This window comes from Silurus aristotelis (assembly GCF_946808225.1).
Source record: "Silurus aristotelis genome assembly, chromosome: 1".
NCBI lineage: Eukaryota > Metazoa > Chordata > Actinopteri > Siluriformes > Siluridae > Silurus > Silurus aristotelis.
In genome coordinates this window covers 10,907,530-10,923,088 of record NC_139574.1, presented here as the reverse complement: position 1 = coordinate 10,923,088, position 15,559 = coordinate 10,907,530, and the positions used below count along the sequence as shown (strand labels likewise).

Genomic DNA, 15,559 nt, shown 5'->3' with positions numbered 1-15,559 from the left:
TGGGCATTAAATAATGAACTCGCTAAAGTATTCTTCCTGTCTCTTCTTAATTAGCGGAGCAGCAGGCTAATAAACAGTGTGAACCGCCCAGCGATGAAGCAGGTATCATCTGGGATAGCATCTGTTTCGCCTCCCTGCTACTGCAGAGACAGGTCTTCATGAGTTACTACTTCCTGCATGTTGTGGCTGATATCCGTTCTTCACAGGTTTTGGCCTCCAGGTACAGTATATATACGCACAAACACACATAGTTTAAATTTTATACCAGAGATGACAAAAGTACACACAGTCTTCACTCGAGTAGAAGTACAGATACTAGACTCTGGTAAAAGTTGAAGTACTGACTGCACTTTTTTACTCAAGTTAAAGTAAAGAAGATTGGGCTCTGACATGTACTTAAGTAAAAAGCAGCTTTTACTACTAACTGTTTTGGTGTCACGCTGGTAACTGGACCTCACATCATATTAATATATTGATATGAAATAATTTCAAATTTTGTTTTCTAATGAATGTATTCAGGCTGAACAACCACCATATAAAACATGCAGAGAAAAGATGATGATGATCAGGTGATCAGGAATGTCTCTGTCATGTTTACATCACTGACTCCCTCTGTCTCACCCACGTTAACACCATACTTCTTGTTGCCTTCTGACTTGTTTGTTAGCTTGTAGTTTTTGTAGAGTAGCCTACCTCGGTGGTGAGTGAGAGCCAGGAAATGATACACCAGTGGTAGACTTAAAAAGCCGCTCAATGACTAGAAATAGGTTGATGTGCTGAAAACAGTGCAGTGAAAGGAAAAATATATTGATCATGTCACCAAATAGATTAAAACTAAAGTACTGAGTCTGGTTTAAAAATGTAAGAATTAGAAAGTACAGATATTTGTGTAAAAATGTATTGAGTGAAAGTTAAAAGTTGTCAGAAAAATAAATAGTGAAGTAAAATACTGATACCAGAAACATCTACTTAAGTACAGTAACAAAGTATTTGTACTTCATAACTTCCCAACTCTTTTTTGTACACACTATGACAATTGTAGTTTCAGTTTGTTTTGACTCCAGCACATTCCTAAAAGAGCACAGAGAAGCCAATTAGCATCTGGTGATGTTTACAGACCACAGAAGGTCATTGACACCAAAGGTCCAAACAAACAAGCAGAAAACATGTCAGGGTTATTTCATATTATATAAGAATTCAAAGTAGTTCAAGCAGGGTAAGCCTTAAGTATAAGATCTGGGTTTAAGATTATGCTAATGTAAATACACGGGGGCAAAAAAATAGTCCGGAATGGCAAATATTAAGCTTTTAACAATGGAACATATAATTGTTTTAAAAATTATGAATTAAACAACTGCATTCCTGCAAAATTTTATCCACAGAAAATAAACAGACCTACACTATATGGACAAAGGTTTTGGGACAACTGACTTTTCCGGCCATATGTGGTTCTTTCTCTAAACTACAAAGTATGAGACACACCATTGTATATGGGGTCTTTGGAGAGAGAAGTGAAGAATTTCCCCTTCACTTAAACTAGGAGACTAAAACCTGTTTCAGCATGACAATTCTCCTGTATGCAAAACAACCTTTATGAAGAGATGGTTTACATGTGTTGGAGTTGATGCCCTTCAGTGGCCTGCTATGGATCTGTCAGCACCCTACCTGTACAAACACAATACAAAATCTAATAGAACATCTTCCCAATAGAGTTATGGTTATAGAATTCTTGTGTTTTATAGACTAAATGTGAATAATTTAAGATGTTTTAAAAAAAACACATACTGATTTTATGGTCAGGCATCCAAAAACCGTTGTCCATATGGTGTATAAAGAAATAAAAGAAAAAAGCTAGGCTATACTTTAAATAAAGTATAAGTATAAGTTACTTTATTTATTTGTTTCATTCTTGCTTATATTCTGGCCACTATATTGAAATATGTCTCATAGCAAGAGCTGTGATTCCTATACAGTCTGCCCAATATAGCTGCCAGAATTCTTAAATAAAATGTTTTTCTGTGCTTGAGTACAATGTCAAAATGGCAAATGGATGCATGTAAAGAAAAGTACTTTAAAGCTTGAATCCAAGCATCATATTATTATCCACCAAAGGAACCAGAACATAACGTTACTGGATATAAGGACTTATAGCATGCATTTTCTGTCAATTTGTATGAACTATTGTGGGCCTTTACTTTCTTTTCGCAGTATACAGTTACTTAAATTATTTCCTCAATTATAGTAAATGTTTGAAAGTAATTGTTGGGTTTTAAATTTAAATCATCAGGACACTAAAAAGAACTTTGCTATGTTTCCACACGGACAATATTATTGCCGGATGTGTACATCAGTAAAACAAATGTTTAGTGATTTGGATTAGTTTTTTTGTTTGTTTTTTAGGTTTTGGTTTTGGTTTTGGTTTTTATTTGTTAATATATATATATATATATATATATATATATATATATATATATATATATATATATATATATATATATATATATATATATATATCTAAGTAAAGAAGGTACATCATAAATAAATGTTTGTCGCATAAAAGGTTTTAATTTTTAATAGCGCATTAATGGCATGATAATAAGATTTGTGACGTTAAAATGGATTTGTGTTATTATATATATATATATATATATATATATATATATATATATATATATATATATATATATACAGTATATACATTTAGATTTAAATACATGTTCATATATACATAATATGATAGAAAAATATAGCGCACAATTAATGCAAGAATTAAATAATTTATTTGAGGTTCGATTTAATTAATTTATTCACTATTTTTCATGAAAAAGGTTTTGTGTTTGTGAATGAGGAGAAAAGGCCTCTGACACAAACAACTCAGAAACTGAGTTTCATGAATACATTACATTTCGTGTCAAAAATGTACAAATTAATTTGTATCCGTCTTGCTAAATTAAGTGTAATATGTATTTAGGTTTGCTAATTTCAGGATTCACCGTGTTTGACACTGACCTCAGGAGACCAGCTGTTTGTCATTGAGCATCTAAAGCATAAAGCCAGATGCATTAATCTGAATCGTGTGGTCTTTATTCTCTCTTTGTCTCTGCATCTTTTGCTTACTTTTTCTCTCTCTCTCTCTCTCTCTTGCTCTCTCCATCTCTCTCACTCTCACAGGGGAGCTGAGTTATTCCAGGCCACAATCGTGAAGGCTGTGAAAGCACGACTCGAAGAGGAGAAAAAATCCATGGACCTGTTAAAGCGACAGTGCGTTTATACAGCAACTCATAGTTCACACGTCATTATTTACTATTCTTGGAACAGTCTTGGGCCATTATGGATATTATATTTACTTAAAGGAATATGACCCTGCTTTAAGGAACTAGAATGTGCCTCAAAAAATATCTTGTTTCCTATTTCAGTTAGTCACTTATTTTTATTGTATTGTTTTATAAATCTGGTAATTATAGTAGGGTTATAGGGGACAAGATTTGTACAAATTATAAAAGAAAATGGATTTAAATGAATGAAATTGACAAAGCGGTAGTGATTTCTTTCACCCCAGTATCTCAAACTCTGCTTCAACTCAGTGTTTTGTTGTCTACATTTAAGAACTAGTGTTCTAAGTCAGTAGACTGTGTTTACAGGACATCTGCAGTGTGTTTGTATGAGACAAGAAGGATCTTTCAGCACTATTATGCTCTGCCCGGCTATACTTCTTCCCCCTGTTGAAAGACAGCGCACTTAGCACTTCTGCACATGCCCCAATACGAAACAACTCTTTCAACTTCTTTCCCCAATTAAGGACTGGTGTTATTGCTAGAATTCTGTCCAAGGAGGAAAATTCATTAAGCTCAACCCAATGAAGCCGGACATAGTAAGACTGTCACCAATCTCTTTTTCTTTCTCTCTTTCGCTCTCGTTCTCACACAGGATGGACCGAATTAAGAGTCGGCAACAAAAGTTTAAGAGGGGAAAAGAGAGGATGTTGAGTTTGGCACAGGAGAGTGGCGAGAGTCAATCACAGTCCAGAGAAGAAGTGGAAGATGACGGTGTGTGTGGTAGAATAAGACTTATTTAGTCGATCTTTACATTTTTATGCCCTGACCACATGTTATTTAATTATATGCAATTAATAAATACATGCCATACATTAGCCTTTTACCACCGAATATATTATGTTAAAATATACAGCTCCATTCGATGTCACATTTAATTTCATTAGAAATAAAGCTTTAATGCAGCATTCAGGTTCGGTTTCGAGTGTACAGAAAGTTCACAACACAGCCGAGTTCATAAATTCCACAGGAGCCTGAGCTTAACTACTGCCTTAAATGCACTGCAGCAGAATTGAAAACATATGAGCTCACACATACCAGACGTTAGGACAAACTTTCTTATCCATATGCTGCTTCTTAACGTTCATGTGTGCTTGGGTTGGCTTTTGCAGGAGAGACGAGTAAAGAGATGAGAAAAGGGAAAAGGAAGCAGTGGTGGAGACCCTGGGTTGATCATGCCTCCAGTAAGTGCTCACACTTCACTTCTCACTTTATAATGGTCATTTTGGGCAACAACAAAAAATGAACTCAGAATCCCTCAGATGCAATCCGTGGCCGGATGTCCTAGACAGCAATATTGGCTATACTCTCTGGGTGGAAGGAATGGTCTTGCAACATTAACAAATCATTTTAGGCTTTAGGCTTATGTATGTGAAAGAGGATAGTTATCACTCAGCTGAGTGTGTTCAGCTGCCCTGTATCACGAACAGACATCCAAAAACATTTTTTGGCTTCATGTGTTTGTGAAAAACATGTGGTAGGGACTGCTAGCTTAATCTAAACAAATTGAGAGAATATGGGGTGAAACTTCAAAAAAGACTGTGTACATGTTTTACTCTTCCCTTCTGTTAACTGTGAATTGTTGTTTCAGTGGTGAGAAGCGGGAATTATTATTTGTTTGAGACGGACAGTGAAGAGGAAGATGAAGAGGAGGAGAAAAAGGAGGAAGATCCACCTAAAAGATCTGCATTTCAAGTTAGTCACAAGACACATTTAAGGATCATTCGATTGTTTTTCAGATTTCTTTCCCCTCTGTACAGTAAATTGACCTTGCAAAATCAGTATTCTATCTCTTGTGGCTGTACAGCACTGAGATCTTGTAGACATTTTGTTTTTTCTGCATTTAACAATGTTTCTTTATTTGTCAGACCACTAACTGCTAACTTCCCGTGTGAAAGCGTGGAACCACCACAGTAAAGAATACGCAGCATGTCCTTACTAACTCAGCCCCTGCTTTGTCCTTCTTATAGAGAGCTATCCGAATGTTTGCCTCTGCTTTGCTGGCTTTACCAAAGTCTGTCATTAAGCTCCCCAAAACTATGCTGCAGCATACAATCAGGGCAGCCAAGGTACTTCCACCAGGCCTAATATATCTCTCCTCTTGCTCCATTTTGTATTACTGTGCTATTGTTCTTTGTGTGATATTCTTTCCCTTTTTGGTCATACCCAGCTTGACACTTGCTCCTAGTACAGTGCATTCAAGAAACCTGGATTGCGGTCTGAGCCTGAGCGGCTGAGCATTGAGGAATGTCTCACAGCTTTTTGTATGTTTGTTTTCCAGGCAGAGCTAAAAGGGCAGCTTTGCATGTGAAGGAAATGCAGTATAGTATGCTTTATTGCAGTATGCATGAGAAGCAGGGCTTTTCAGAGGAGACTTGGTTTTGTGTTGGATGTTGTTGAGGCTGTGTTTTTCCCCAACGTAAAGCAAATTTACATTTCACCAAAGCACAAATAAACACAAATAAATACATCGAGTGAAATCCACTACACTGGGTTAAAACACTAGCCTTGTTTCTATGCCTTATTTATTCTTAGTGGCCAAGTTCTTGCAAACTTGATAAGAGATCACAAAAATAATCCCGATCATGAAGTTCAAACACTAAGCAATTAAATCAGTTCCCTCACCTCTTTGTGCCTGTCTTTGGCATTGTTCTGTCTCTTCAGTTCGTGTATCATGCATGGATCACTGACTCCAAAACAGCCATGAAGGAGCGCAGCAAAGAGAGGCGCCGTTTCTGGCAGAGATACACAGAGGGACGCAAAACCAAAAAAGATCAGCGGGAGGGTATGTGTAAGACTTTTTCTAGATTTTTGTTATATTTCTCGAAATAAAGAGAAGACTAGAGCTGGTCTAGAGTGGCCCTGGTTTTTTTTTTATTTGCTTTCCACAATTATTCTTTACTGCTCTCTGTAGCACACTTTTACCCCAAAGTTTCATGTTTCCTCATGAATAGGAATTTTGTATGTGCATCTCTAAGAGGAAATTTTTAAAGGCTTTTCTTGCATTGGTCTTTAAATGGAAGCTATATGAATTAGGCCAGATTTCATTGCCACTTTTCCTTTCAAATCTAGGTGTTTTCAGGAGAGATGAAGACCGGCATGTTACATTCGCTATGGGCAATTCATACCACATGACTCCAGAGGAGAAACTCAGTCAGCCAAGAAGTTCAAACCTAAATGTGCCAGACACAGTTACTCAAAATGTAGTAAAGGCGTGCCTATTGGGAATATATTAGTATATTTAGTCGACACCTTTATTTATTACATATATTTTAAACTACAGTGATTTTTTTTCTTTGCATAATCCAGCTGTTAGGAAGTTTGGGTCAGAGCATCTCATCACATAATATGGTCTTCCTGGTGCAGAGAGGATTAAGGGGGGTTTAAACTCCTGACCTTCTGATCAGTAATCTGGAGCCTTTAACCAGTGTTTTTATTTTATTTTTTTTTACTACAGGCTTAAGCACATTTCTGTGTATACCATATATGGATATAGGGATATAAGTCAAAATTTGAAGAATTTATCATTAGGAATTTTTTTGTTCTATTCAGAATTTCGAGCTTGATGTATTTAGTCATGTGCTTTATTTGTACAATTCAAACACACAAAAATGCAACCGTTGTCAAAATGTCCTGTGTTACGACTGTGTTTGTTTTTAAAACACATAATCTGTTCATTCTAAATGATGTATGAATGTTCACATACCCTTTCTGAGTAAACACTGATAAGTCATAACATTATGTCCACTGACAGGTGAAGTGATTAACTGATTATCTCCTCATCATGGCACCTGTTAGTGAGTGGGATATACAGTATTAGGAAGCAAGTGAACATTTTGTCCTCAAAGTTGAGGTGTTAGAAGCAAGACTAATGGGCAAACGTAAGGATTTGAGGGGAGATCCAAATTGTGATGGTAAGACGACTGGGTCAGAGCATTTCCAAAACTGCAGCTCTTGTGGGATGTTCCTGGTGTGCAGTGTCTATTAAAAGTGTTTTAATAAAGGAACAATGGTGAATCAGCGACAGGGTCATGGGTGGCCGAGGCTCATTGATGCATGTGGGGAACGAAGGCTGGTCCGGTTGGTCTGATCCAACAGACGAGCTCCTGTAGCTCACATCGCTGATTTACATAATGCAGTTAATGCTCGAAGGGTCAGGACTGTTTTGGCAGCAAAAGGGGGACCAACACGATATTAGACAGGTGGTCATAATGTTATGCCTGATCAGTGTAGTTTACACTATAATTGTACCAGATTCAGTGTTATTCACCAACGTCACACTATAATCAGTATATTGAATAATATTCAGAGCTATTTGTAGCTGAGATGTCTTACCTTTTTTTAGCAGTTCATGTAGCCATTGAGGTGGGAGATCAGGTGGAGGACACAGTTGAAGAAGAGAGATCAGATGGGCCAGGTACGTCATCATTGTGTTAAACTAGCTTTTCTTTAACCCCTGCACATTATAATTGAATTAGACAATAGTTACATGCACTACAATAAAATTCTATATGTTTACAGTTTATGTTCTTATTGACGTTTCTTTCCAATTCCAGACAACATCCTGAAGCGTGTGTTTAATATAGTGAAGTTTTCCTGGGAGCTCTTCCTGGCATTATTGGACAGTTTCACTGCCTGGCTCAACTCTATGTGCCAGGAATACATTGACATCTCCACAGTGCTGCGAACTGAACGCTGTATGCTCACACACGAGGTCAAAAAGGTGCTGATGCTATCAAAAAACTTACCAGTCTTAACAAGCCGTTGTACAATAGTTCAATAGTAGTTCTGTTGAATTTGCGAGTCTAATTGGTCAGAATTGGTTTTGATTTTCTAGGAATATGTCTGTAGTAATGCACACATTTGGTAAATGTTGTTTTTTCTATAAAATAAAAAATCTAAATTGTAATCATTATCAGACTGAAGCTACCCACAGGTTAGAGGCTCTCTGCATTTGCTTAGCATTCTTTATAAAAACAAATAAAAAAGCAGCGTTATCAGGCAGTGTTTACCATCTGTTGCTAACAAAGATCATAATGTTTCTTATAGCCTGTTAGAGGATACTGGCACAATTGCATCATCTGGCAACTCCACTTTTTACTTTCTGGTTAAGATGTGGAGATGGTGTGCGGATGTATGTTTAGAATTTTTTCTTTAGTATGGCTTCTTTAGCATGTAGGGATTTGTACTGTGTTTATTTTGTGAGTGTATATAGCTGCTATAGCATATCTGATAACAAGAACTTTTGTGATGGACATTCCACAAAATCAACACACAACTGCTGTGTTCAATTCAATTCATTTTTATTTGTATAGCGCTTTTAACAAAGAACATTGTCTCAAAGCAGCTTTACACAGATAATGTGGTGATAGAAATCAATAAGATGTTCTTTATAAGTGGAAGTTTGCCCCTTATGAGCAAGCATACAATGTGTTGTTATTTAATTGAGAGAACATTGTTATTGCTGGTATGGCAGCAAATTAAGTAGAATAAGAGAAATGAAGCACTTTAGAATGTGCTGCTTTTGAAAAATAAACAACTTTCACTAGTAATCAATTACCACGTTTTTGCTAAGTTTGTCATTTAAAAATTATTCATCCACTGCAGTTATTTATTCAGTAACAACATCCTTTGGATGCAGTAAAACCACTTTCAGAAGTAAAACTCTCCATAATCCTGAAATATTTTTAATGTGTACAGGGAAACACTCCATCTCGAGGGATCATACACATGTATTATCAGCAACAACTGTGCAGACCTTCGTCCTCTGAGACTGTTGTGGATGGAGCAGAGAGACTGCAAGTTCAGCATGGTTCTGTATCAGTACAGCATCAGGGCAGAGAGGACGAGAGCATGGACTCTGTTCAGAATAAAAACAGTCTGACCAGGTATATTACAAATCTTCTGATTTAAAAATGTAGTTGTTGTTGGGATTTTCATAAAACATTTTATAGAAATGGGGAGGAATGTATTTAATCCGTTTAGAGTAAACCTGTAAAGTAACCACATGAGTGACGTGAAGAGGGCTTTATACACTCTGAATACACCGTCGGTTTCTCATTTGGCCTCCAGACTGTTCAGATCTAGCAGGTGCTCCTTACAGCTTTCCTCTGTTGACAGACAACTTTAACCACATTTCATCACACTTTATATTCAGATTAACCTCCAAGGAAACTGTTCAGTGTTGAATCAAATAATAAAAAAGAACTTTTATCTTTAGCTTAAGACAAGTGTTTTGTACTATCTCACAGAGCCAGGGCTGAAGAGTGTGTCGTGCTCAAATTATACCAAGTGATTTCATGAAAAGATGAGAGATTTCCAAAATAGATACAGGACAAGTTTGGACCAGATGTACTGTATGTTAAGCTCATTTATACGTTGGTATTTACACAATGCATAGTGCTGTATAGAAAAAGGCTTAGTCAAGGGAAATCTCTACAGCTTTAAAAAATAGACTTAAAAACACTTAACCAAGAGTATTTTTTAATTCTTGAAGGGAATATTGTTTCATTCAATTATAACAAATCATTAATATGACTTTGGTGGTGTATGACATCTGGTGTCTGTGTTCACATTTGACCTCAAATGAGTCCTAAAATCTCTACCAACAAGTCTTACAGAGTTAACCCTGATTTATTGTGACACAACAATTATTGTGTGAAGCTGCAAGTGTGTGTGCTTTTTTTCTCGCAGTGTATACACTAAATCCACAATGGCATACAGTCAGTCCACTTTGGAGTCCAGTGAGATCGGCACCGACCGCATGCCCAGGACGAGTGAGAGACTTCGACCAAAACTTCGCCGCTTACAGGGAGTGGAGTTCTCCTCTTCCTCCTCCTCATCATCTGCTGAAAGCTCAGCCAGTGCTGCAGTCAGGTAGTACTTATAAAAAAAATCTCCACACATTAAAGCCTAATACTTCAAAATTTATTTTTGAAGTGTAATGTAAACTCTTTACTGTAATTAAACAATGACTGTGATCTACTTACTCTCTTTTTTCGCTCTCTCTCTCACGCACACACTGAATGACCTGAAAAAAAATACACAAGCTTTTTGTGAGAGAAAAGTGGCTAAAATAAATTAGCTTGTGTGTGTTATATTTATATATGTGGAGAGTTCATGGGCTCAGAGAAAAAGAATTAGGGGGCAGTTGACAGGTTTCAAATAAACACACACACAAAAGCACAAACACACACACACACACACACACACAGTTCCACATGTTCTGAAAACACTCATTAATGAAAATTACATACAGGTGTTTGGTCTTTACCATTCATTTCCTCCAGGTCCATCCTCCATTCACATACCTGGGCTCGACCACATCCCCCACTGCCCTAATTTTAATGTTAGGTTTCTGTCATGTTTAACTTAATATAAATGCTCACTCATATTTACAATATGCTTTTCTTCAGTATCACAAATGTGCAGTACTTCAGACAGTGGACACGGAAATATATATTTTTCTATTCACTAATCTGTTTATTTTTCTGCTCTTTTTTTCATCTTATGACAGTGAAAACACACAGTGCACAGCATTTTGCTCTCGTCAGGGCACTGGTGATATCATTGAAGAGCAAAATGATGCGAGAGAACACCCTCACTCTGGTGACAGCTGGAACCCTACTGAGCTGCCTGAGCCCTCAGCTATCCGACGTTGTAGCAGTGAGGTGCAGACTCTCAAAGGAGGTTTGGCGTCAGAGTGGGACAGAGCATTGGTATCCGAACAGACTACATGGCCACAGCTCAGTAGGTTCCCTTCTGAGGCAGATATTCCTCCCTCTTACAGCAAGGCCACAGGTCTGGACTCAGCAGGTCATGTTGAAGAGAAAAACCTCAGAATAAATGAACCAAACAACAGCTCACTTCCCTCACTGAGTCACGAGCTTACAGCCAGTGAACTGCTGCGCAACAGGTGAGAGAAATCACACTGTCTGTTCCTTAAGCCAATGCTATGCACAGTGGAATTTGTGAAGTCTATTTGGGGGTTGCTTTTTTTTTATTTTGTTACAGTAATGGAAATTGTAACTCAAAGTAATGGAGAGTGTGTTAGAGAAGTGAAGAAAAGAGTGCAGGCAGGGTGGAGTGAGTGGAGAAGAGTGATAGCAGGAGTGAAAGGGAAAGTTTAAAGGACTGTGGTGAGACCTGTGATGTTGTATGGTTTAGAGACAGTGGCATTGAGTAAAAGACAGGAGGTGGAGCTGGAGGTAGCAGAGCTGAAAATGTTTTCGTTGGGAGTGACGACGATGGACAGTATTAGAAATGAGTTCATTAGCGGGACAGTGCATGTAGGATGTTTTGGAGACAAAGTGAGGAAGGATGGAGCCACCAGAAAGAGGAAAAGAGGAAGGCCAAGGAGGAAGTCTATGGATGTGGTGAGGGAAGACATGCAGGTGGTTGGGTTGAAAGGGGCAGATGCAGAGGACAGGGGGTATAGAGACGGATGATCCGCTGTGGCGACCCCTAATGGGAGAAGCCGAAAGAAGAAGAAGAAGAATGGATATTGTAACTCATCTTTGTATTATTTATTATTAAATATTATTTATTCTTATTATTAGGCTGTTCCAATGAATAGAGTGGTAAATATTATATATTTGATAATAATGGATATATTATATTCACCAAATGCATCTTTAGTGTAGTGGGTCACTGAATCTTGTCTGAAGGTTTAAACGGTTCAACACAAAGTAAAAAAAAAAATTTAACCCAATTTAAACCCATGAGCATGAGTTGATTGCAGAGGTCTATTGTTCATATATGCAGCATGCAGAACATCTTAAGAGCAATAAAAGATGAAAGAATCTTCTTACCACAACACCCGTGGCCTCATTTGCACAATTTTTTTGAAGCAGTTGAAAAGAAGGGCTCATGATAATTTTATTAGATATCAATCAGTGTTTGACTTATTAATACCATTTTCTTTATAGATCTCTTTATTAGAGTCTTTTCACATAAAGTCAATGAAGTAAGAGTCTTGTGACAAAAATTATAATACATAATAAATCATAGGACTTTTTGAACACAAGTACATTTGAAGGCAAATACTTTTGTACTTTTACTCAAATGAGAGTTTAAAGGGAGCACTTTTACTGGAGTCATATTTTACATACTGTATCTTTACTTTAACTTAAGTATAGGGTTTGTGTACTTCATCCACCACCGTAAATGTCTACAATTTACAATTATACAAATGATCAACGAAAGCAGGACAATAAACAGGATACTTAGGATTCTTTGATAAGTAGGATTGAAGTCACTGCAGTAAATTCTGTATATACTGTAGGAACTAGAAACTGCTACTATACTGTACTATACTATACTATACTATACTACTATACTGTAGGAACTAGGAACTGTATATACTGTAGAAAAAGTGCCAGCATACATAAAACTACAAACTAGCTCAAGACAAATTAACTTAATAAATATTAAAATTTACATTTATGACTATTGGCAGTGAAGTGTCCCAGAGGCAATATTAGTCAGTAAACGCCAATAATCATGTTTAATTAAATGTAATATTGAGTATGTTGTAATAAAATTTAAATACTTTTACATTTTATTTATTACTTCTGTATTACTGTTACAGTGCCTGTAAAATTTTGGAAACACTCAGTTTTTGAGAGACACATGCATGTTTCTTTTGTTTATATACAACAAACTAGGTCATTTAACAGTATGATTTACTTTGACCAAATAAATATATAAATGTACAGAAGTTAAACATTGTTTTCATTGAAAAATCTTCCCTTAGCATGATAAACAGCTTTACACACTCTTAGCATCTGGATAGTTAGTTTCCCCAAACATTCAGCTGAACTACATTGCCATGTCGTAAAACTTGCCAAATGCGTTCTTCACTAACTGAAGATTTCTTTCCAGTTCATCCCAGAGGTTTTAGGTACGGCAACTGGGCAAGCAATTCCATGATAGATAACACTCCAGCTGACTGTTTGCTCTCTAAATAACACTTACAGAGCTTGGCTGCATGCTTTATGTTTTGTCTTGTTTTATGGTGAAGTTGGTTCCAATTAGCCACAGTCCAGTGGAAATTACATGGTGTTGAAGTATGGAATAGTAGCCATGTTGGTTCTGGATTCCTCTCACCCAGAATTAGTCTCCAACTTTCACAACTTCAAAACAACCCCGAACCATTAAGCTTCTACCTTCATGTTTGGCTGTAGGGGTGAGGCAGTCTGCTAACGTCTTCTCTCCTTTTCTTCATATTACAGAAGTTCTTCTGTTAGAGCCAGAAATCTCAGGTTTGGACTCATTTGTCCTCAGAAATTTCTTCCAATCATTTACTGTCCAATTCTTGTGTTTTAGCTTTTCCACCTAATTTGTTGCATATAAACAAATGAATAATTCAAGTGTCTCAAAAATGATGAGTAAGAAATTTTTTTTATAATTTTTCAGAATGTATATACTTTTCATACAGTTTAAACACTTACAAGCTGCATTATACAAGGATATACTTTAACACCTTATGGAAATTTTAATCAACTAATAGCAGTTTATAAAAAAAATCTAATTCCTAAACGAGTTATAAAAATATCATAAGTAATGTTTGGTTACATACAAAATAGTTTATGTGATGTGATATAACTACTTACATAACTGGCAAAAAAAAAGCGGTTTGTAGTGAAATTTTAGACATTGCTGCGGCCAATCATGAGAGGGTAGGCTTTCCTGTGCCACCCTCTTGTGGATGCTTTATATCAAGACTGCAGAAGATTGACTACATCTTATAGTGTGTAGTACATAAGGACTTAATAAACTATGATTACATGTTGCTTTGTTTATGTTTTACTTGTCTCAAATGCTCTGTACAGCATTATCTTATCTATAGCCTTTTAGCCATTGCTTCTGTTTCTCTCCAAAAGGATGTTCTATGATGAAGAGCTGGAGGAATCTGAGCGCTTCTACTGCTCTCAGCCACAGATCTTACAGCTGTGCTACGCTCTTTATAACATGCTGGTGGCCCACTCGGAGATGGTGTGCTACCTAGTAATTATCCTTAATCACATGGTCTCAGCTTCAGTAGCCACACTGGTGCTGCCCATCCTCATCTTTCTGTGGGCCATGCTGTCTGTACCCCGACCTAGCAAACGCTTCTGGATGACCGCTATAGTCTACACAGAGGTACAACATCAACACTGTCAGCTCCATATTAACTCTATCTCAGTTTCAATAATAGCATCACCTGTTACAGCTTCAGCAACACCATCAAATTTTTCAGCTTCAGCAACACTGTCATACAGTATCTTCTATTTTACAGCTTCTCTGTTACAGATTTAGTAACAAAATTGTCTGCATGAGCAGGATTCTGAATTTCACCTTCCAACTAAGCTCATAGGTGTTATGTTTTACAATGGCAACTAATGTGATAAGTTACATTCAATAAACTACTACTGTTTCTATGAAGGTCATTTTTTTTTTCTCTGTTCCACATCCAGGTGACCATAGTGATAAAATACTTCTTCCAGTTTGGTTTCTTCCCCTTCAATCAGAACATAGAGTTGGACAAGACCAAACCATTTCACCCTCCTAATATAATAGGAGTTGAGAAGAAAGAGGGATATGTCCATTACGACCTGGTCCAACTGCTGGCACTCTTTTTCCATCGCTCAATTCTTAAGGTATGGTTTTTAATATTTATATTGCCATTAAGGTGTTTATACTCACCCAACGATTATGAAGTTCTATCTGTGTGAGACATGTTGTTTAATCCACATTCACACAGGTTATCAGGCTGCTTTCGATGAAACTGTATTCAGTTAATTGTAAAATGATTTTGAATTGATAAAAAATCACTTCATTTACTTTCTGAAAAATTTTTCCTCATATTTGCACTTCTTGTTCAATTTTGTGTGTAAATCTTCAACATTTTCTAAAACTTAATTTTTTTGTACATGCTTTTTTGTTCATGTTTAATTATTAGGTCATTTTATATTTAAACACATTACAACATTTATAATTAAACCCTTTCACATTTTCATCCAGGATCATTATTGGTGTTTTGGAGTAGAACACCCAATGTATAGAGATCTAATATAAGAACATTTAGAGAGCGTTTTACTTTACAGAAATTGATCTGCAGTTTGCTTTAATACCAATTTATCTTTAAAGTAAAATGATTCAGATTTTAGTTTTAGAATACATGAAATAAAAAGACAGTATCCGAATCCAGAATAGCTGCGTTTGTGTTATTTCTTAGCAGATGTGTA

General features: G+C 36.6%; 1 protein-coding gene across 3 annotated transcripts in view; it reads left to right on the top strand.

The window, feature by feature from the left end:
- The window catches only part of piezo2a (piezo-type mechanosensitive ion channel component 2a), a 153,855-nt gene that overhangs the window by 129,592 nt on the left and 8,704 nt on the right, over positions 1 to 15,559 (top strand). Inside the window, exons 27-39 of one of the 3 annotated variants that reach the window (XM_083543206.1) lie at positions 58 to 220; positions 3,172 to 3,261; positions 3,928 to 4,046; positions 4,445 to 4,516; positions 4,924 to 5,027; positions 5,997 to 6,117; positions 7,678 to 7,749; positions 7,889 to 8,055; positions 9,033 to 9,220; positions 10,026 to 10,208; positions 10,849 to 11,247; positions 14,216 to 14,474; positions 14,789 to 14,971. In XM_083543206.1, coding sequence (XP_083399332.1) covers positions 58 to 220; positions 3,172 to 3,261; positions 3,928 to 4,046; positions 4,445 to 4,516; positions 4,924 to 5,027; positions 5,997 to 6,117; positions 7,678 to 7,749; positions 7,889 to 8,055; positions 9,033 to 9,220; positions 10,026 to 10,208; positions 10,849 to 11,247; positions 14,216 to 14,474; positions 14,789 to 14,971 — 2,120 coding nt within the window. Of the gene's footprint in view, positions 1 to 54; positions 221 to 3,171; positions 3,262 to 3,927; positions 4,047 to 4,444; positions 4,517 to 4,923; positions 5,028 to 5,996; positions 6,118 to 7,677; positions 7,750 to 7,888; positions 8,056 to 9,032; positions 9,221 to 10,025; positions 10,209 to 10,848; positions 11,248 to 14,215; positions 14,475 to 14,788; positions 14,972 to 15,559 lie in introns of all 3 variants that reach the window. The other 2 variants (XM_083543207.1, XM_083543205.1) reach the window with 2 other exon arrangements.